The sequence below is a fragment of the Cherax quadricarinatus genome, chromosome 86, assembly GCF_038502225.1.
Source record: "Cherax quadricarinatus isolate ZL_2023a chromosome 86, ASM3850222v1, whole genome shotgun sequence".
Classification (NCBI taxonomy): Eukaryota; Metazoa; Arthropoda; class Malacostraca; order Decapoda; family Parastacidae; genus Cherax; species Cherax quadricarinatus.
Genome location: NC_091377.1, coordinates 6828748 through 6852060, shown reverse-complemented (window position 1 = coordinate 6852060; position 23313 = coordinate 6828748). Strand labels below are relative to the sequence as shown.

Sequence of the window (23313 nt, the reverse complement as noted above, 5' to 3'; positions counted from 1 at the left end):
AAAAAAAATACTTATGAAATGATAGTCTTTTTCTAAAGGTAATGAAACCAAAAGTACAAAATTTGATGGAGAATTTACAGAATTACTCTCTCCCAGAGTTAGCAGTCTTAGCAATATTTACGCATTGGCAATTTTTCCTACTTTGAGCTCTATTTTCAGTCAATTCCATTGTTCCAGTCAACCAAACCCTTGGCTATTTTGCTAGTATTTCTTCTGTTCTATTGATTGGGTACAAGAAATCACCCATTTATCCATTTCAACTACCCAATAAAGTGATCAGAAAGTGGTAATTTGGCCATTTTCACACAAAATTAAAAAAGTGACAGTTTAAAAATAGGGCCCAGAATAAACAATATAGAGAGTACTGGCACTAAAAAGCATTATCTCTGTTCATTAGTTATGTTCTGAGGCCTCTCCTCTATTACACTTGTTTTCCATTTTCAATTTTTATTCACAAAAAAATTGAAGATTTACAGTTATACAGATTACTCATTTATTGGAATAATTGTATAAATAATGTCAGTGCATTTGTGAGTGCATATTAGACTGACCAGTTGGATGCTTATTGGACAAATGACATAATTTGTGTACATGTACTTTGAAATACAGTGGACCCCCGGTTAACGAACTTTTTTCATTCCAGTAGTATGTTCAGGTGCCAGTACTGACCGAATTTTTTCCCATAAGGAATATTGTGAAGTAGATTAGTCCATTTCAGACCCCCAAACATACACGTACAAACGCACTTACATAAATACACTTACATAATTGGTCGCATTTGAAGGTGATCGTTAAGCGGGGGTCCACTGTATCTGCAAAATCAAACATTTCCGCTACTTTGAGCTCGATTTCATGCTACTTTCAGTACTGAAACCAATCAAAATCATCTCTTTTTCTGTAATATATTTTCCATTCTTTCAAATGAGACCAAGAAACCAAGATACGACCCATAAAAAGCATACAAAAGCGCACCACAAAGTTGCTGTTTTAAACCAAAAACACGATCGCAGTTTTTCCCCCATTATGCACTGCGTGCTGCAGGATTTTTTATATGGTGCACACTTATTGCATAGACCCATTCTCTCATATCTAGGGCAAAATTTACCCAAAACAGATATATTTTAGTAAAATGAGTTTTTTTAATTAGATTTGGTAAGTAGAAGGCTTGCTGTAAATGTGGTAATGCCATTTTTTTTTTTTTTTGTAGGTACTACTGTACATATATTGTCAGTGAGTTTAAAAGGGGATATGTAGAGGAGTACACATAGGGAGAATGTCTTCTTGCATTCAGCAGATGGAGGATCAGCCCTTCACCACATACTGTGCTGAATGACCCACATGGGTTTAGCACTTAACATGAATTCTTCTTTCTTTCTTTCAACAAACCGGCCGTATCCCACCGAGGCAGGGTGGCCCAAAAAGAAAAGCAAAAGTTTCTCTTTTTAAATTTAATAATTTATACAGGAGAAGGGGTTACTAGCCCCTTGCTCCCAGCACTTTAGTCGCCTCTTAAAACATGCATGGCTTACGGAGGAAGAATTCTGTTCCACTTTCCCATGGAGATAAGAGGAAATAAACAAGAACAAGAACTAGAAAGAAAAATAGCAGAAAACCCAGAGGGGTGTGTATATATATGCTTGTACATGTATGTGTAGTGTGACCTAAGTGTAAGTAGAAGCAGCAAGACGTACCTGAAATCTTGCATGTTTATGAGACAGAAAAAAGGACACCAGCAATCCTACTATCATGTAAAACAATTACAGGCTTTCGTTTTACACTCACTTGGCTGGACGGTAGTACCTCCCTGGGTGGTTGCTGTCTACCAACCTACTACCTTTAACATGAATTATTAAGTTTAAAAGTAAACTAAAAAATTATATATACACTTACATTTTTTTTAGTTTGTGATTAAATTTATATAATGCTGAGTATAGTGAACTCTTTTTTTGCTTAGTTAGTCCTAAATTCATCCTAAATACAATGTTCTTTGTTTACATGATAGCATAGGACAGAACAAATACAAAAGCTGGTCATAGCAAGTGAAGAAATATAAATCAAACATGTTTCAGAGAAGCCTGACTGCACCACTGTTGTCTGGAATGGCTTCAATAGCTCAGAACTCATCAATTGTGCCAACACTACTAACTGCATTCATCCCAAGTGGATTTGTGATGGGGCTAATGACTGCTGGGACAACTCTGATGAGCAGGACTGCCCCACAAGTAAGTTTATCTAGCTGAAAATACTTTGGTCATTAAATTCATTATCCATGTTTGTAATTAGTGTGTTTTAACTTATGTGATTGTCATCTGAGAATACATTATGATAACATCTATGCATCTCTGGCAAGACAGTGTTAGTGTGAATGATGGTGAAATTTTTTTTTTTTTTTTTTGGGTCATCTGCCTCGGTAGCCAGGTCGCCATATGGAGAAGACCCGGGCCGTAAGTACTGGCAAATCTCTAATGAATGAACCTGCCTCGATGGGAGACGGCCAGCGTGATAAAATAAAAAACTAAAAACGGTCCACCCAAATGAATAAGACACATGTGACAGCACTTTGGTATCTTTATTGCTGCAATGTTTCCCATCCTCTCAAGGTTCAGGGACTGAAGAAGCCTTCTGTGAAGGTGAGACATTTCGATACTGAAGATATCTCAGTGTTCACACAGTGTGTGTCTTATTCATCAACTTATCAGTATTGTATACCATCTGTAATATGAGGCCACACAAAGAATGATGCTTTTATTATATTATCACAACCCAGAGGGACCTAGTAATCATCACTGACAAATAATTGTCACTGGAAGATCATATAAATAATGAAAATCACTTTAACAAGACTGGCCTACTGTAAAATAGCCTTCAGATTTATATATGGGGAAATGCTAAAAATAAAGGTGTTCACAAAATATGTTAGACCATATTTGGAGTATAGAGTTGTGTCATGGTGATTACACTGACAAAAACTTGTGGACAGGCTAGAAAAAATCCAAAGTCAAGTTATAAAATGGCTTTCATTGCTAAATAGAAGCTTACAGGAAAATGCTGTTAGTGACAGCTAGATAGAAATACAGTGGTACCTTGGGATACGAACTTAATTCATTCTAGAAGGCTGTTTGAGTGCCAATACCGAATGAATCTGTTCCCAGTGGGAATAATGTAAATTAGATTAATCTGTTTCAGACCCCCAAAAATACACTTACAAAAGCACTTACAAAAATACACTTACATAATTGTTCATATCCCGAGGTACCACTGTATTAAACTTTACTATATTTCTGGAGATTGACTTCTTGAAATAGTATAGGAGGGGCCCGTTTGTATTGCTCTTGGGTTTCTGACCCCCATATAATAAGCAAAAATTGCCTGCAATTGGAAAAGAGCATTTTTTCTTTATCGAATGCATCTAAAATGCCTGATAACATGTATGCACTGTTATATATAAAGTGCTCAGTACAGCTAGGTATAAAAGCACAGACAAAAAAGTAAAATAAATCCACAGTATATACAATACTTACCTTAAAATATGGCACCAGTTGCCCTTCCCTTATGCAGCTGTTGTGCAAAAATGGCAAAAAAATGGTAAAAGCAATGAACACAATGAACAATGGCTCAGTTGAAAGCCAACAAAAACATGGAACATTATATTTAACGTGAAAATATAATAATACATTTTTTTATATTGAATAGGAAAGGTTGGAGGGAGGGGGTAAAGGAGGTTTTGTGTGCGAGGGGCTTAGACTTCCAGTGGGCATGCATGAGCGTGTTTGATAGGAATGAATGGAGACAAATGGTTTTTAATACTTGATGTGCTGTTGGAGTGTGAGCAAAGTAACATTTATGAAGGGGTTCAGGGAAACCGGCAGGCTGGACTTGAGTCCTGGAGATGGGAAGTACAATGTCTGCACTCTGAAGGAGGGGTGTTAATGTTGCAGTTTAAAAACTGTAGTGTAAAGCACCCTTCTGGCAAGACAGTGATGGAGTGAATGATGGTGAAAGTTTTTCTTTTTCGGGCCGCCCTGCCTTGGTGGGAATCGGCCAGTGTGCTAATAAATAATAATAATTTTAATGCTTGCCATTTTATGCTTGGCTTCACAATGCTCTATGTATACTACTCATTTATACATGTTGACCTGTTTCTCCTTATTCTATGTCTGAACTTGATGTGGTGATGAATCGCATCTTCATACTTCCTGGACGTCATGTGCATCCTGCTGGCTCCAACTATTTTATATATCTTGGTAACCTTGTTACTGTGATCACTTCAACTTCTCAACTATCTTATACTACTGCTGTATCATACAACTTGTTTATAAACATTTGTTTATTCTTTACTACTTTTTCTTTTTGTAATCATTATAAATTTTTTGGTTTGATGCTGAATTTTGTATGATATATTTGCATGATGTATAATATTTTGGGTTATATCCATCTGTATGATATAAATGTATTGAAGGTCAGAATGGAACATGTCCTCCAAATATGTTCTTGTGTGATACAAGTCGTTGTCTTTCTACTACGTGGTTCTGTGACTGGGAAGTCGACTGTTCCGACATGACTGATGAACTTGGCTGTTGTGAGTTGGACATGTTGTCAGTGGTGTCTTCTTTATAAGAAGAAAATAGCATTTCTTCTACTATACCTCTGCATCTTTTTGATTGCTGTATTTTCCTTCATATAATTATAGGCGCATTTTTTCCCCCAAAAAAGTTCTTGGAAAATCAGCCTGTGCCATATATGCTCACAGTCAGGGTCAAGGGTAGGCTTTGGGTTACACTTTAGCAGTTGTTTACTAACGTTACGTTACAACTGGTTGGAAACATCATGCCAGCAAGCAGCCGACACTTGTGTACCTTATATGACAGAAAATACAGTACTTTTATAAACACTTCTTTCTCATAAGCTGCCTCTTTTCTTCAAGTGAACAAACTCGTGCTTGTATCAAGGTACAGTACAAGAGTCAACTTTTTTCTTTGGTATTTCAACACTGCTACCATACTTGAGTGAGCTTTCTTCTTAATTTTCTTCACTTCCAGCTACTGTAGTATGTTCAGTACTTGGGTCAACTTTGTATATGATATTTTTACACTGCTAGTTACTGTAGTGTATGCAGTATGTAAATAAACTTTCTATTTGATGCATCTTTACTGCTAGCTACTGTAGTGTCTACTATAACTTTCTGCTTGATGTATCTTCACTGCTAGCTACTGTAGTGTCCAGTACAACTTTCTCCTTGATGTATCATCACTGCTAGGTACTGTAGTGTGTACTACAACTTTCTTTTTGATGTATTGTCACTGCAACCTACTGTAGTGTGTACTACAACTTTCTCCTTGATATATCATCAGTGCTACTGTAGAGGGAAGGAGGGGTAAGGGTTGTCCTAGGAAGGGTTGGAGGGGGGTATAAAGGTTTTGAGTGCTAGGGGCTTGAGTATCCAGCATGCTTGTGTGATTGAATTAGATTGAAATGAAAGGACACAAGTAGTTCTGTGGTTTGTTGTGCTGTTGGAGTGTGAACAAGGAAATATTATTGAAAGGTTTCAGGGAACCATGTTAGCTGGACTTGGGTGCTGTAGGTGGGAAGTGCAGTTCCTACAGTCTGAAGCAGGAGTGGAGGTGCTACACGTCAGAGGGTCATTTGAATTTTGATACATCCACACTTCTGACAAGACAGATATTAGGTGAATGATGGTGAATGTACTTTCTTCCTTTTTTATGTCACCCTACATTGGTGGGGAAATGACTACCTACTTGGGGGTTATTCCGGTGATCAACGCCCCCGCGGCCTGGTCCATTACCAGGCCTCCAGTAGTAAAAAATGGAGAATTATATGACAGTAAAATTATTTGAGTCAGTGACATTGTACTGTATCTTTCTTCTTGTATTTTCTTCAACTTTATTTTAAATGTACAATATTTCTTTTAAATGAGTTTTTCCATCAGTAACTGCACCGGTGGAGAGTTCTTCGTGCCCTTCTGGCACTCACCAGTGCCGCAATGGACGATGTATAGCGGCCTTATTTATTTGTGATGGTGATAATGACTGTAAAGATGAGAATGCCACTGCACCATCAAGTGATGAAGCATCATGCAACTACACTTGCTCAGAAGGTAATGTTCTAATCTTATGCTTGACTATATTATTGCTTGTCTGTTATATCTACGAGTAAATGTTCCAGTCATGGTATTGTGCCTTTGTGTTCTTTTTTAATACATTTCTTCTGAAGCTAAAGATATATGAAAAGAAAAATCCTTTTCTTCTCTTATTTAACCCTTAAACTGTCCAAACAGATCTACGTTCACATGCGTAGTGCTCCAAAAGTAGATCTACTTTTTTACATATTTTCAAATACATGTACTATAACAAAAAAACATAGATCAAAGTTTTTTTACACATTTTCAAATTTAAAAAAATGAGAAAGAAGCTCTACATTTTTTTTACATACTTTCAAATGTTGAAAAAACGTAGATCTACATTTGGACAGTTTAAGGGTTAACAAACTGGCCAAATCCCACCGAGGCAGGGCGGCCCAAAAAGAAAAATGAAAGTTCCTCTTTTCAACTTTAGTAACGTATACAAGAGAAGGGGGTTACTAGCCCCTTGCTCCTGACATTTTAGTCGCCTCTTATGACACACATGGCTTACAGAGGAAGAATTATGTTCCACTTCCTTTTATGATAAATATATTTTTCAGCTTGAAAACCTTAGAGAATAAATGAATTAAATTTTTATTTCCAGATCAGTTAACATGTGCTGATGGAAACTGTATTCCTAATATTTGGCTGTGTGATGCCCACAAGGACTGTGCTGATGGATCAGATGAGCCAGAAGACTGTGGTAAGTATACAGGTGCTTCTTGACTTACGATGGGGTTGCGTTTTGATGAACCTACCTTAAGTCGAATATGATACACTAAATAAGCGTGCCTCTGGCAAGACAGTGATGGAGCGAATGATGATGAAAGTTTCTCTTTTTCGGGCCACCCTACCTTGGAAGGGAAATGGCCAATGTGTAATAATAATAATGCTAAATAAATAATAAATAATTAACTACTGTCACTGTATAAGTAAATAAACAAATAATTATTCTAAATACTAGAATTGAAAAGTAAATAAATGACTGCTAATTATGGATCTACTGCCTTCATGTTGAGTAATTATCTTAAGCTTCATCTCCAAAATAATTGCTTTTTGCACCATCGTAAAGTCAAAATATTGTAAATTGAGGAGAACCTGTGCCTATTTCTCTTGTTAGTGACTGGAGCAATAACTTGACAAGTGGGTATTGAGAAACACAATGCAGAGCAAGCCTTTATTTTAGATAACATTTTACTTAGGAGTGAGTTCAATGAAGTCTCAAATAAACCATACCACGGGCGGGGATAGAACCCGCTATCAGAGAGTCATAATACTCCAGACCAACGCGTTAGTCACTGGGCCAGCATGTGGTATAGTTTGTTTGCAATCATGTCATTATGATTTCGTGAGTCAAGTCTCAAATATTGTTTATTTCAGGAACAAAAGTGTGTGAGGAACATGAGTTTAAATGCAACACAACTGGGCGGTGTATCCCTCAGAAGTGGGTTTGTGATGGTGACAATGACTGTGGTGAGGGAGCTGCAGATGAGAACCCACCACAAGGCTGCCCTCAACCTGTTGGCATTGCCTGTCCTCCAGGACAGTTTATATGTCCACTTGTAAACCAGTACGATCAGCGTTGTCTCCCATTAGTAAGTCACCCACATTACTGTCACTCTCATACCTTTAATTATAACATACTGACACTGTTTGGTGCTAATACAGAATATTACTGTGACTGAAATTGTCGATGCACTCCCACCACTCCACTTTGGATGTTGACTTATTTCTACATTTCCACAATGATGCCAACTTCAGATTATTTGATTTTCTTATTTCATTGTTTTACAATGAAATAGAAATAGAGAATGATCCAAAAAGAAGTGTTTTTCACTTCTGCCATATACCATTGAATGACCTACACCATTATTAGAATAGTTTAGTAATGATAATAATAATATTGGACTTGAGTCCTGGAAGTGGGAAGTACAGTGCCTGCAATCTAAAGGAGGGGTGGGGATATTTGCAGTTTCTGAAGGGCATCTGAATTATAGTATCTACACGCCTCTGGCAAGACAGCGATAGATTGAATGATGGAGAAAGTGTTTTTTTTTTTGGGGGGGGGGGTCACCCTACCTTGGTGGGAGACGACCAGTGTAGTAAAAATAATAATAATAATAATAATTAAATTAGCTAATACACTCATGTAATAAACATCCCTCTTCTTTTATTATAGGAATATCATTGTGATGGTCATGAGGATTGCTGGGATGGAAGTGATGAGCCAGATTCATGTCCACCACACGTGTGTCTCGATTCCCAGTTTAAATGTAACACTGGCAAGTGCATTCCTACTGTCTGGGTCTGCAATGGAAGGAATGATTGCAGCGACTTGTCAGATGAAGCCAACTGCAGTGAGTACTGTTTCTTGTAGTTTACTTTGGCAGTGGAAGGAATGATTGCAGTGACTTGTCAGATGAAGCCTACTGCAGTGAGTACTGTTTCTTGTAGTTTACTTCGGCAGTGGAAGGAATGATTGCAGCAACTTGTCAGATGAAGCCTACTGCAGTGAGTACTGTTTCTTGTAGTTTACTTTGGCAATGGAAGGAATGATTGCAGCGACTTGTCAGATGAAGCCAACTGCAGTGAGTACTGTTTCTTGTAGTTTACTTTGGCAGTGGAAGGAATGATTGCAGCAACTTGTCAGATGAAGCCTACTGCAGTGAGTACTGTTTCTTGTAGTTTACTTCGGCAGTGGAAGGAATGATTGCAGTGACTTGTCAGATGAAGCCTACTGCAGTGAGTACTATTTCTTGTAGTTTACTTTGACTAGGTATAATACAGGTACTTGAATTAAGTGAAGAGTATGTGTTAAATATGTGAGCAAAAGTACATATATGTAAAATCTGGACTGTTACTGGGAAACAGAAATTCTGCAATAAAGAGGGAAGGAAAAGGTAATAATACTTTCTTTATGCATTAACCCGTAAATGGTCCAAATGTATATATACGTTTTTTCAACATTTGAAAGTATGTAAAAAGTAGATCTTCTTTTTGTGTTTTTACATTTGAAAATGTGTAAAAAACTTTGATCTGCTTTTTTTTTTTTGTTATATTTGAAAATATGTAGAAAAAAGTAGATCTACTCTTGTAGCACTACACATGTGAACGTAGATCTGCTTGGACCATTTACAGGTTAATATGGGAAGATAACAAGTTAGTTTCCTTGTTGGGAATAATGGTTATAAATATTAATTATACCGTACTTTGAGACATTATATAACAACTTCACTCTTGAAACATCTCAGCTGCCAATTATTTTCAATACTCCTCCAAAATATTCATGAAACTTGTGTATATATTAGATGAGACACGTACAAATACGTATTGTACATCAAAATTATCAAGACCAAATGATAGTTAATTAAAAAGAAATGAGCAAGGTTTTACACAGTAACAGTCGAACCCATTCATTAAATAAGGCAGGGACAGAAATAGAGCAAAAGCAAATGGAAAAAAAAGAAAAATGGAAAACAACAGATTTATAATAATTTATATGGCTGGATTTATGAAGGATGAGGTTGATCATAGAATTGATGAAGAAAAAAAGGTGAGTAGTGCATTGAAGTATATGTGGAGGCAAAAAACATTATCTATGGAGGCAAAGAAGGGAATATATGAAAGTATAGTAGTACCAACATTCTTATATGGATGTGAAGCTTGGGTTGTAAATGCAGCAGCAAAAATATTTAAACAACCATGGTACATTACAACCCCTGTAAAAACCCTCTTTTCCCGGGATAGTCTCCCCCTTTTCTTTACACCTAACCTGGCCCACTATCGTCAAAAAAACTCTTTGGCATTTTAACACAACCTATTCCATACACTTAACATCTACATTGCTCCTCTATCCACCCTTCTTCCTTTTTCTAAATCCATAAATGCAAAAAAAACTTCCCTATTTTTATCTAAAACTGTTCACATATTCGCAATGAAAACCGTCACACACCCCCACCCCTTGAAACCTCCTGCTCACCCGAACCCTTTTCCCTTTTCTTCCTCTAATTTTTCAATTTCCCTCCCTTTTAAATTTTTTCCGGGTATCTGGAAACTTATTCCTCTTAATTTTACAGTCTCTTTTGCCCCCTTTCCTTTATAAAAAGGGACTTAAGCCCCCACCAATCCTATGTCCCTTTCCCCCCTTTTTTTTATTAAACAAAACCCCAAAACCCCCCTTATCCCCGTTTTTAACATTTCTGCTATCCATATTCCAGCCTTTCCCCCCTTTCATTCTAGGGGCCAAAGCCTCCTGCATGTTCCTCCTTTTTTATGTTCTTTTTTGCCTCACGTTTCCCCCACACTTATTTTCTACTTTTTTACCCCAAAAAGAGGGTATACCCCCCTGCCAGTGCATGAAATTCCCTCCCCCCTTTCTTCCTCAACTTTTAAAAAATTTCCCCTAAAATTTTGCCATCTACCTAATCCCCCCTCTTCCATCTACTAACCCTACTTGTTTTTAACTGACAAATCCACTTTCCTATTTTTTCTTGTTTAACTCCTCCAAAAATTTTTTCTTTCATTAAAAATTTCTTCACAGTCCTTTCCCCCTCTTTCATCTTTCCCCGTTTCCCTTCTCCCCTCTCTTCATTTCTTTTTCCCCATATCTTGCCTTCTTTAAACTTCTGCTTTGAAAAACCTCTCATAAGCTACCTTTTTTTTTCACCCCTTTCTTCATCATTCCACCAATCATCTCTTTCCTCCTCCCCCACCCCCCAAAACCCCAAAATTTCCCCCACATTCTAATCTGCAAAAACTTTTCCCAAACCTCTTCCCCCCCACTCTCATCTTTGCTGCCACCTTTCTGCCAAAATTCATATCTAGGAACCCTCCCCCCTTAGTTTATCACTTTCCCCCCCTCTTACTTGTTTTGCCACCTTCCTTTTTTTCCATCTCCCTTCCTTTTACAAACTAAATAATGATCCGTTTAATATTTCCCCTCAAAACATGACATCCTGACCCTACCCATAAATTTTATCCACCAATACATAATCAAACAAACTATTTTTCATTCGTGAATCATACCTTGTATATTTATTTATCCTCTTTTCATAAAATATTATTACTTATTCCCAAAATTTCTTTCACACATAGCTCAAAAATCCCCATTTAATTTCCCCCTGGCCCCCCAAATTTACCTACTACCCCCATAACTTTTTTCCCCTTTAGCATTAAATCCCCAACCACCATTATTTCCCCCCGTTCAAAACTCCCAAGCATTCCTCAACTTTCCCCAAAATCTCTCTCTCCTCTACACTTCTCTTCCCCGGGTTCCACTTAACCCCTTTTTCACACCCAATCTTTATTTTACCCCAAATAATCCTTGAATTTATACTTTTTGAGTCCCTCTTTTCCTGCCAAACACCCTTTCCCTTATTCCTTTTCTTTTAGCTCTCTCTATTTGAAACCCTGACCTAATCCCATTTTTTCCCTCCCCTTTTTGAAACTCCCCCACCCCCTTCACTTTTTCATTAAACCCAGGACACCCATTTCTTCTCTTTCAAACATCCACAATCATCTCTTTCATATTTAAAACATCCCCCTTTAGATTCCCCCTTTGAAAAATTTCTTCTTCTTTTTTTTTTAGAAATTTTTTTTTATTATTATCCCCGGCGATTCCCCCCAAGGCAGGGGGGCCCGAAAAAACTTTCCCATCATTCACTCCATCACTGTCTTGCCAAAAGGGGGTGTTTTACACTACAGTTTTTAAACTGCAACATTAACACCCCCCTTTCCCAGGTGACACTGTTTCCCATCCCCAGGACTCAATCCGGCCTGCTTTCCCTAAACCCCTTCAAAATGTTCTTTCTCCCCCAACAGCATCAATTTAAAAAACCATTTGTCTCCATTCCTCCTATCAAACAAAATGCCTGCTGGAAGGCAAAAGCCCCCCTACCCCTTTAAAACTTCCTTTTTTAAAAATTTCCCCTTCAGGAGAACCTCCCGGGGTTTCTTCCCCCCAACCTACTCTTATATTTTTTTCTTTCTTTCAACCACCCCTTACCCCCCTGGGCCCCGGAAAAAATTTTTTTTCGGGAAAAAAAGGAGGGTTTCTGGCCCTTTTTCCGGGATTTTTTTTGCCCCTTTTCAACAACTTTTGGGGGGGAAAAAATTTTTCCCTTCCCATGGAATAAAGGGAAAAAAAAGAAAAGAACTAAAAAAGAAAAAAAAAGAGGTGTGTAAATGGTTACATGTATGTGATGTGACCTAAGTGTAAGTAAAGTGAAAACTCCCGAATCTTGCATTTAAGGGGAAAAGAAAAAGGGGCACCAGCAATCCACCCCTTAAAAAATTGGTTCTTTTACTCATTGGGAGGGAATTAGTACCTCCCCGGGTGGTTGCTGTCTACCAACCCCTTTTTTTTTTTTATATATATATATATATATATATATATATATATATTATATATACGTGGACCCCGGCCACCTTAATCCGGCAAGAGGGGTGGCTGTTATCGAAATGTTCGTATCAAGAATTTCCCATAAGAAATTGGAAAACAAAATTTAAACCTAAAAACACCCAAAAATATGAAAAAAAAATTTTTAAATATAAATTTTTCCACACACAAAAAAAAGGAACATGCACAATAATAGAGTAACATCTCCCAAAATATTTTGCATGTACTACAAATGAAGACTAAATGACACCTTTATTAAGTTGGTGCGTGAGACACTGTGTCCTGGGAGTCCTTTTCCCCCTTAGACTGTGGTCCCGTTTATTTTTTCCAGAACAGGCCTTATCACACTTTAGCCATCAACATTCTTAAATCTTCAAACCAACCTTGTTCAAAATTTACCAATATGGCACTAGTTCCGGATTTTCCCCTTTTAAGGGTGTTGTAGGTGGGTTATCCCGGGGGACAAGATTAAGGACTAATGGAAATAAGTTAGACAGTTTCGAGACACTGACTTTCTTGGGGTTTTCTGGGGAGCCCCCGGGGGTTAATTTTTTCGTATTTCAATAACCCACCAACAACGGTTGGTACAGCGCAGAGCTGGCGGTGGCCCAAACAACGCATGCCAGCGCAAAGGGATGCTCAGCAGCGACGATCCCCACCCGGCGTGTTCAGCGCGGCGTGCCGCGCAGCAGCGCGCGTGCCCGGGGAGCGCGATGCCAGCGCAGCAGGCATGCACAGCGGGGAGCGGTACTACAGCGCGCGGGGGCGGTGGTGCGCAGCTGACGGGGACGCGCGCGCCACCCCAATAGTACAATGGTTGATTGGGTTTATTATACAACCTGGCCAGCGGAAACCCCTCCACTTTCTACTTATCAATGATCTTTTTTCATTCCCTAGAATTCTCACCCTTTTTGCGTGGGTTTGGGATAGAAGCTTTCTTGGGGGGTCATTTTTTTCCCGAAAAAAAACACCAAAAAACTGTAATAATAAAAAAATGTTCCCATTGGGGTTGGGTGTTACCCGGGGGGCTGGCTGGAAACAATCCACGGCCCTTGGCGTGGGTCAGGCCCCCATTGGGGCGCTCGGGAAACCGCTGGGGTTTTGTCCACTATGGGGCAAATTTTCGAACAAGCGTCCCCTATGCGATTTCCCTATCAAAAGGGCCCCCTTATGGGGGGTCCCCTTATATATATATATATATATATATATATATATATATATATTTTCTTTCCACACCACCGTATCCCCCCCGGGGGTTCCGGAAGGGTTTTTCGGGGCAACGCCCCGGCCGCTCCCGCCAGGCCCCCGTGGTCAGGGGCCCGATCAACGGTGTTACTGCTGGCCCACGCGTCCGTATGAGCCACGCCCGGTGATCCGGGACTGGGGGGGCCAAAAAAAAAACCAAAATTTTCCTTTAAAATTTTTAATATATACAGGATAAGGGGTTCTTTCCCCGTCCCTTTTTTAAAACCCTCTTACCGCATGGTCGGGGGGAAAAATTCTGTTCCACTTCCCCCTGGAGATAAGGGGAAAAAAACAAGAACAAGAACTAGAAAAAAAAGAAAACCCAGGGGAAAGTATATATACGCTTTTCCCTTTTTGTAGTGTGCCTGAGTGTAAGGAAGAGCAAGATGTACTGAAATTTTATGTTCATGAGAAGAAAAAAAAGGGAAAAAATCTTACCATCATTAAAAAAAACAGGCTTTCATTTTTTACCTTGGGGGGCGGGAGCCCCCTGGGGGGTTGCTTTTTAAACCTCCTTTTTTATATATATATATATTATATATATTTTTATATATTTTATATATATATATATTTATACAGTGACCCCGTTCATTTTTAAACCCGAAAAGGGGTAATTGTTATGAAAAAAATCGTTATGTGAAAAATTTTTCCCCCTAGAAAATGAAATAAAAAATTAAACCCCAAAACACCCAAAAAATATGAAAAAAAATTTTTTTCCACATGAAAATTTAATTTTTAAAAACACAAACTGAAAAAGGCATGCAATTACATGCCTTATTTTTTGAAGATCTGGTGATGATTGATGGGATGGGAGGGGGGAACTTTTCTTCATGTTTGAAGGAACCCCTTCCCCTTGGACTTGAGGGGAAAATCCTTTTTTTTACTTCCCCCTTCTTTTAATGACTGGGAGCTTCAAATCACTGGACTTCTTCCAATTCTGTCCATAGTGGCCCGTACCCCTGCCCCTTTTTCCTTCCAAAATGTTTCCAAACACCCGTGCGGTTCCCAAAATTTTAATAGCTTTTGAGGGATTTCATCCCTGAAGGTTTCTTCCCCTTTTCACAGATTTCCCTTTTTCTTTTTATGGAACTTTTTCAATTTCTCTCCCCCTCCTCGAAACCCGTTTCCCCCAGGTCTGGCCTCTTGCTCTTGAAGTTGATCTATAGCTCATCAGTGGTTAGCTTCATTGTCCTCCTCCCCCAACCCTTACATCCTCCCCACTAACCTCCAACCCCGGACTTTCCCAATGCCACAATGGATTCCTCAACTGGACAGGATTCTCAGGGTTTGCCTCAAACCCTTCAAAAACCCCTTTTTTTCCAAAAATTCTGCCACAGTTTCTTCCAAGCAGAGTTCAAGGTCCTCTTTGTCACTTCCCCCAAGCCTTTCCTGGTTTACAATTGAGGTTTAAAGGGTCTCCAAAAATCCTTTGAGTCAGTTGGTTTCTGGGGTCATTACAAAACCCTTTCAAAAGAGCTTTTGTGTACAGTTTTTTGAAGTTGGAAAAAAAGCGGTCCATGGCTGCAGGAGAAGGGATTAGGGGCAAAACTTCATAATGAACCATTTCCCATTTTCCCAAGGGGGCACTTAAGTTCTAATTTTTTCGTTGGAATCTTTCAAGGGGAAACTGGGGTAAAGTTAAGAAAAATTCCCCAGTGACCCCTCCCTTTCTGTTTGCCCCCCCAGCACAAAAAATTTCCCTTTAGGACATTTTTTTTGCCTGGGGGCTCTGGGAGTTTGTGATACACTAATAAAGGCTTCCTTTTCAATCACCAGCTTGGCACATGGGAAATGTACCCCTTTTATACTTATTCCCTAAATTTTTTCCCGGATGGAATTGCTTCATTTCTTCCAGAACAGGCCTGTTTCATCCAAAATTTAAAAACTTTTTCAGGTTTCAGTCCTTCAGTTTTTATGTTCCCCTTGACCCGCAATTTTTCAGCCTTTTTGTCCAAATGGCAGCCTCACCCTGCCTTATCACCAAAGGATGCCTACGTTCTTTAAATCTCTCAAAAACCTTTTCTGGTTAAATTCACTCCCCATATATATATATATTTATATATATATATATTTATATATATATATATATTATATATATATATATATATATTTATATATATATATATATTTATATATATATATATATATATATATATATTTATATATTTATATATTTATATATTTATATATTTATTTATTTATTTATTTTCATATAGTCGGACTTGAGTCCTGGAAATGGGAAGTACAATGCCTGCACTTTAAGGAGGGGTTTGGGATATTGGCAGTTTGGAGGGATATGTTGTGTATCTTTATACATATATGCTTCTAAGCTGTTGTATTCTGAGCACCTCTGCAAAAGCAGTGATAATGTGTGAGTGTGGTGAAAGTGTTGAATGATGATGAAAGTATTTTCTTTTTGGGGATTTTCTTTCTTTTTTGGGTCACCCTGCCTCGGTGGGAGACAGCCGATTTGTTGAAAAAAAAAATATATATATACATTATATATATATATATATATATATATATATATATATATATATATATATATATATATATATATATATATATATGGAGGAGGTGCGGGATTACCAAAACTGTTGTCCAGAGGGCTGAGGAAGGGTTGTTGAGATGGTTCGGACATGTAGAGAGAATGGAGCGAAACAGAATGACTTCAAGAGTGTATCAGTCTGTAGTGGAAGGAAGGCGGGGTAGGGGTCGGCCTAGGAAGGGTTGGAGGGAGGGGGTAAAGGAGGTTTTGTGTGCGAGGGGCTTGGACTTCCAGCAGGCATGCGTGAGCGTGTTTGATAGGAGTGAATGGAGACAAATGGTTTTTAATACTTGACGTGCTGTTGGAGTGTGAGCAAAGTAACATTTATGAAGGGATTCAGGGAAACCGGCAGGCCGGACTTGAGTCCTGGAGATGGGAAGTACAGTGCCTGCACTCTGAAGGAGGGGTGTTAATGTTGCAGTTTAAAAACTGTAGTGTAAAGCACCCTTCTGGCAAGACAGTGATGGAGTGAATGATGGTGAAAGTTTTTCTTTTTCGGGCCACCCTGCCTTGGTGGGAATCGGCCGGTGTGATAATAAAAAAAAAAAAAAAAATATATATATATATATACAAATTAAATGGACAGTCTCATCTCAGTAAGAGTTGAGCTGAGGAGCATTACAGATGAGAAACCAAACTGGAGAAATATATTGTAAATAAGGCAGCATTTGAAAGTAAGCTAGTCAGTATGGGAAAGGGTCAGAAAAAGAAAGACTGGAACTTTATTGACAGTATAGGTAAGAATATAACTAAAAACTGTAGCAATTAAAGGAACAAGGAACCCTTGTATATATACATCCCCCTTTCCTTGCTTTTTTTAAGTAGGAGGAGGGGATAGGGTTGGAGCAACATCACAAGATGTGTGATGGAGGTGGGAAAGTATAGCAGTAGAGAGGGCGAGGTAGGGTGATGGAGAATTTGAAGTCTATCCACTACATAAAGGTGTTCTGGGCTCTGGTGGCTTGGTGGTTAACGCTCTCGCTTCACACGGTGAGGGCCTGGGTTCGATTCCCAGCCAGAGTAGAAACATTGGACGTGTTTCTTTCCACCTGTTGTCTATGTTCCCCATCAGTAAAATGGGTACCTGGGTGTTAGTCGACTGGTGTGGGTCGCATCCTGGGACACTGACCTAAGGAGGCCTGGTCACAGACCGGGCCGCGGGGGCGTTGACCCCCGGAACTCTCTCCAGGTAATCTCCAGGTAATAAGTAACCTGTTCACCATCATTTAAGAATACTGTACTTTAATCCCTAAAATAGGGATTAAAGAAAACATTTTTTTAACACTTGAGCTGTCTTTACCAAGGTAGAGTGACCCAATACAGAAGAAAACACTTTCACTGTCATCCACTCAATCACTGTCTGCCCAAAGCATGCTGGCATTACATTTCAGATGATCCTGCTCCTCTCAGAGTGCAGTCACTATTCTTCCCACCTCCAGGACTCAAGTCCACCTAAGTGTTCCTTGAATCCCTTCATAAATGTTACCTTGTTCACACTCCAACAGCACATCAGATCATAAAAATCACTTGCCTTACCTATCCAAATATTGTTCACTAATATGTTTCATTGTAAACACTTGGTTTACACAGCCCCTATCCATCCTAAAGCCTTGTTCCTCTGTAATTCTACTCTCTATTTTACTTATAATTATTTCATTAGTCACCCTACCATACACTTTACCTGGTATACTCAGGCCTTTTTTCCCTTGTAATTTTTACACTCTATTTTATGCCATTTGATCCTATACAAAGGAACTATGCATGCCCTCTGCCAGTCCCTAAGTAAGTTTCCCCTTTCATGCATATACTGAAGCAATGCACCAACTACACCAAAACTGTATAACATTTCTGTCTTTATCTCATCAGTTCCAGCTGCTTTACTCCCATTTATGCTTCCCTGCCTCACACAACTCACCCATGTTCACATCTAGCTCTTCCTCACTCATAAAAGGTGTTATACCTCCCTTCCCAGTGCAAGAAATCACTGCCTTCTCTTCATCAGGATTCAACAATTCCTCAAGATATTCCCTCCAACTTCCCTTCTAATGGCTTTAATTTTTGACAGATAAATCCATTTGTTACTTAGGTTTTATCAACTTATTGATCTCCAAAACTTTTTCTTATTCTCAACAAAATTTGTTATGAAATCTCTCCCACTCTCTCGTTAGTTAAACCATACCACGGGCGGGATTGAACCCGCAGTCAGAGAGTCTCAAAACTCCAGACCGTCGCGTTAGCCACTTGACTTTTGAGACTCTGACCGCGGGTTCAATCTCGCTTGTGATATGGTTTGTTTGCAATCGTGTCATTACGATTTCGTGAGTCACTCTCGTTAGTTTTTCGTTAACACTTCCTCACCACTCTTTTAACCTCTCTTATTCTCTTATTGATCAGTATAACACTTCTACTTTCTCCCAGTAATTGCTTATATATTACCCTAACTACCTCATTTAATTTATAGATTTTCACGTCACTCTTACCACATTATGATATGTTTCCATAAGACACCTGCTGTCACTGTTCACCCATCAGTATAAAATGGGCACCTGGGATTAGTCGACTGGTGTGGGTTGCATCCTGGGACCAAATTGACCTAATTTGCCCGAAATGCTCTGCATAACAAGCGGCTTTCTATATACATGTAGTAGTATGTTATTGATGTTAGCTAGGCCTGTATACCTTGCACATGTACTTGTAGAAATAAAGATATTATACTATTATTATTACATTATTATTATAATCAAGGGGGAAGCGCTAAACCCGGAGGATTATACAGCGCCTGGGGGGGGGATGTGGAAGGCATTCAGGCTTAATTCGGGGAATTGGAGCACAGATCCAATTCCCTAAATCAAGAGCCCCTCACCAACATCAAGGAACCTTCCTTGAGGGGATTATTATTACAGATGATGTTCTCTTTGTACCCCTTCTGCCTTAATACCTCCCAGAGTCTCTCTCTCTATACTCCTTTCTTCCCCAGGTGTATAAACACTTACACTTACAGTCACCCTTATCTTAATCCACATAATTCTCGAAGTTACACTTATATTCCCTCATTTCTTTCCATAAGTGATCATTTAACATTACCACTTGCCCTTCCTTAACCTTGACTCTCTCAGATACACCCGAACTAATCCTTTTATACCTGGACCTCCTCCGCCCACTACCTGGAGGTCGTTACGAGGGTCGACTCTCCTGCGGCCCAGTCCTTGACCATGCCTACTGGTGGATCAGGGCCTGATCAACCAGGCTGTTACTGCTTGTGTGTGGCCAGCAGTAACAGCCTAGTTGATCAGGTCTTGCTCCACCCTGAAGCCTAGTTAAGGACAGGGCTGCGGGAGCATCGACCCTCGTAACGACCTCCAGGCTGCGTTAGCTTGTTTCACTTAGAGCCAGAAAACCTAGATTCATTTTATTCAGATGTGGATTCAAACAATCCACCTTCAAAAATTTCTCCTTTATCCCTTTAGTAGCTTATACAGAAGGGTATTTTAGTCTCCTTTTACGACAAGCATGGCTTACGGAGGAAGGATTTTCACCTATCTCATAGAGATGAAAGGAAACAATATAAGATCAAGAACTATTAAGAGATTAAAAGAAAACTCAGCTGAGTGTGTATACACACATGTGCGTGTGTAGTATAACGCAGATGTAAGTAGTTGTGAGATGAACCTGTCATCTTACTTGTTAAGAGAGAGAGAGGGAGAGTTTATTTAGATACAGGTACATATAATTACAGTTATCATACATAGTAACATATGTGTAAATTACCTAGAATAACCCCAGAAAAGTCAGTGTGACTTATTTCCATTGGGGTGACTTGACTCTCAACGTATATACACTGAGAGACATACACCTCACGGTGTATATATCATGTGGAGGTGGTGGTGATGGTGGTGGTGGTGGTGGTGGTGAGGGTGGTGGAGGGGATGGTGGTGAGGGGGGTGGAGGTGGTGGTGGTGATGGTGGTGATGGTGGTGGTGGTGGTGGAGGTGGTGGTGGAGGTGGAGGTGGTGGTGAGGGTGAGAGAGCAGCAGTAGTGTGGGAGAAAGCGTGGGTGTCAGTAGTGTTGGAGTGAGTGTTGGTGGAGGGTGGCAGTGTTGTGGTAGCCACCGTGGTGGTGAGAATTACTCGCGCGCGTGTCTCCTTAACCATATCTATTAAGGGGTAACTCCACCTGTTGAGGTGCTTTAGTGCTGTTCTATAGTGACGGTGGTAGTGCTAGTCGACCATGCTACTGTTGTGATAGTTGCGCCTTCAGGAGTAGTGGCACTGGCTACTGCTGCACCGTCAGTAGTGGCACGGGCTACTACTGCACCGTCAGGAATGGTGGCACTGGCTACTACTGCACCGTCAGGAGTGGTGGCACTGGCTACTGCTGCACCGTCAGGAGTAGTGGCACTGGCTACTACTGCACCGTCAGGAGTGGTGGCACTGGCTACTACGGCACCGTCAGGAGTGGTGGCACTGGCTACTGCTGCACCGTCAGTGGTGGCACTGGCTACTACTGCACCGTCAGGAGTGGTGGCACTGGCTACTACTGCACCGTCAGGAGTGGTGGCACTGACTACTACTGCACCGTCAGGAGTGATGGCACTGGCTACTGCACCGTCAGGAGTGGTGGCACTGGCTACTACTGCACCGTCAGGAGTGTTGGCACTGGCTACTACTGCACCGTCAGGAGTGGTGGCACCGACTTAATACTGCACCGTCAGGAGTGGTGGCACTGACTTACTACCGCACCGTCAGGAGTGGTGGCACTGACTACTACTACCGCACCATCAGGAGTGGTGGCACTGACTACCACTGTACCGTCAGGAGTGGTGGTACTAGCTACCACTGTGCCGTCAGGAGTGGTGGCACTAGCTACCTTAGCACCATCAGGAATGGTGATACTTGTTACCCAACCTAGTCAGGTCAGGTCACATTGACTTAAGGGAGGAACACGGCAACCGACCTGTTAGCACAAGCTATCAGGTCTAACTCACACCCACCCACATCTACTCATGTATTTATCCAACCTATTTTTAAAGCTACACAACGTTCTGGCCTCTATACCGGTACCGTCAGGAGTGGTGGCACTAGCTACCACTACCGTCAGGAGTGGTGGCACTAGCTACTACTGTATTGTCAGGAGCGGTGGCACTAGCTACTACTGTATTGTCAGGAGTGGTGGTACTAGCTACCACTGTGCCGTCAGGAGTGGTAGTACTAGCTACCACAGCACCGTTATGAGTGGTGCTATTGGTTATACTACTACTCATCTAGTGCTATACTAGTGTTCCTCCAGTGTTCTACTGTACACGTGTACTCGCTCATATGTATTTGTAGGGGTTGAATCTCAGCTCCTGGCCCAGCTTTTTCGCTGGCAACTACAGTGTTTCTTCTCTCCTGGCTGTGTGAGCTTTATCTCTTCTTAAAGCTATGTATGGATCCTGCCTCCACCACTTGGCTCTGATAAATTAGACACATGTGCAACTCTTGGGTATCTTTATTGAGGAAACGTTTCGCCACACAGTGGCTTCATCAGTCCATACAAAGGAGAATCTTGAAGAACAGGAGGAGAATGAGTTGCACATGTGTCTAATTTATCAACATGTCGGTTCTCTGAACCATTCATCTACAAACCACTTGGCTCTCCAGGCCAATCCACTCTCAGGCTAAATAAATATTTCCTAACATCACTGTAACAACTCATCTGTAATGTCGCCCCTGATCATGCAGGCTTGTAGTGTCTTCAAATTTAGTTCCTTAAGTCTCGCCTCATAGCTTGTACCTCTTTGCTCTGGGACTTACCACGCTGCATATATTTGCACTTTTTCTGGTTTCTTGACTTGCTTGCTTGATCAGGGTTCCATACTGATACACAAATAACCCGCACTTAGAAGAGAGGAGTTTACGACGACGTTTCGGACCAATTTGGACCATTTACAAAGTCACACTAACGAAAAGGAGAGAAGGAGGGGTATATATAGGCAGGAGGTGGTGGTAGTAGTGGGGAAGGTAGTAAGGAGGAGGAGTTAGTCAAATACCAAGGAAGAGGAGCACTGCAACGGAGCTAGGTGCCCACAGAGGGTAAGAGAAAGAACACAGAGGGGAGAAAAAATACATAAATAATGAAGGAACAGATACACGAGGCAGAAGAAAGACAACTCAAAGGAGAAAAAGGAAAGGGGAAGAGGGAGAAGAAGAAAAAGGAGGAAAGAGGTTAAGTCACGGGTGTTCTGAAGTTTGGAGCATTTTACAACGTAATGGGATAGGAAGGCTTCTACAGAGACGAAGCCAGGACTAAGATTCATACAAGGAAATGGTATTGTGCCTTTTTTGTTATTCCATACTGGTGCTGCAAACTCCAAGATGGACTTGATATATGCCATATATAGCATTTTGAATTATTCTTTGGTAAGGTTTTTGAAAGCTAACATTAGATGTTTCCTTCAAGCGTTTGCCCCGGAGATTATTCTGTTGATGTGTTCCCAGGCAATATGCTCAGAACTATGCTCACCCAGAGATCCTTCTCTTTGGGGGAGGTTTACAACCATTTTTCCCACCCTACCAAGCCTGTACTCTGTTTCTAGTCTTTTTTTTCCCCGATCTCGGCTTACACAACCTTTGCATTTGCTAGTGTTAAATTCTAATAGCCACCTTTCAGACCAGTCCTGCAGTTTGTCCAAATCCGTTTCTAGTCTCAAGGTGCTTTCTGGTTTATGTTTTCCTCATTAGTGTCATATAGTCTGTTTGGAGAACATTGTCCTACAGTGGGCTAGCTCATATGAATTAACACGTTTCTCAAGAAATCGTAATGACACGATTGCAAACAAACCATACCCCCGGCCGGGATTGAACCCGCGGTCATAGTCTCAAAAAACTCCAGCCCGTCGCGTTAGCCACTAGTGGCTAACGCGACGGGCTGGAGTTTTGAGACTATGACCGCGGGTTCAATCCCGGCCGGGGGGATGGTTAATTAACACGTTTGGCTGTGTGTTT

General features: G+C 40.4%; 1 protein-coding gene across 1 annotated transcript in view; it reads left to right on the top strand.

The window, feature by feature from the left end:
* Positions 1-23313, top strand: part of LRP1 (LDL receptor protein 1) — a 340609-nt gene that overhangs the window by 141556 nt on the left and 175740 nt on the right. The window contains exons 40-44 of the mRNA XM_070103701.1: positions 2070-2222; positions 5948-6115; positions 6744-6842; positions 7520-7734; positions 8319-8496. Coding sequence (XP_069959802.1) covers positions 2070-2222; positions 5948-6115; positions 6744-6842; positions 7520-7734; positions 8319-8496 — 813 coding nt within the window. The remainder of the gene's footprint in view (positions 1-2069; positions 2223-5947; positions 6116-6743; positions 6843-7519; positions 7735-8318; positions 8497-23313) is intronic.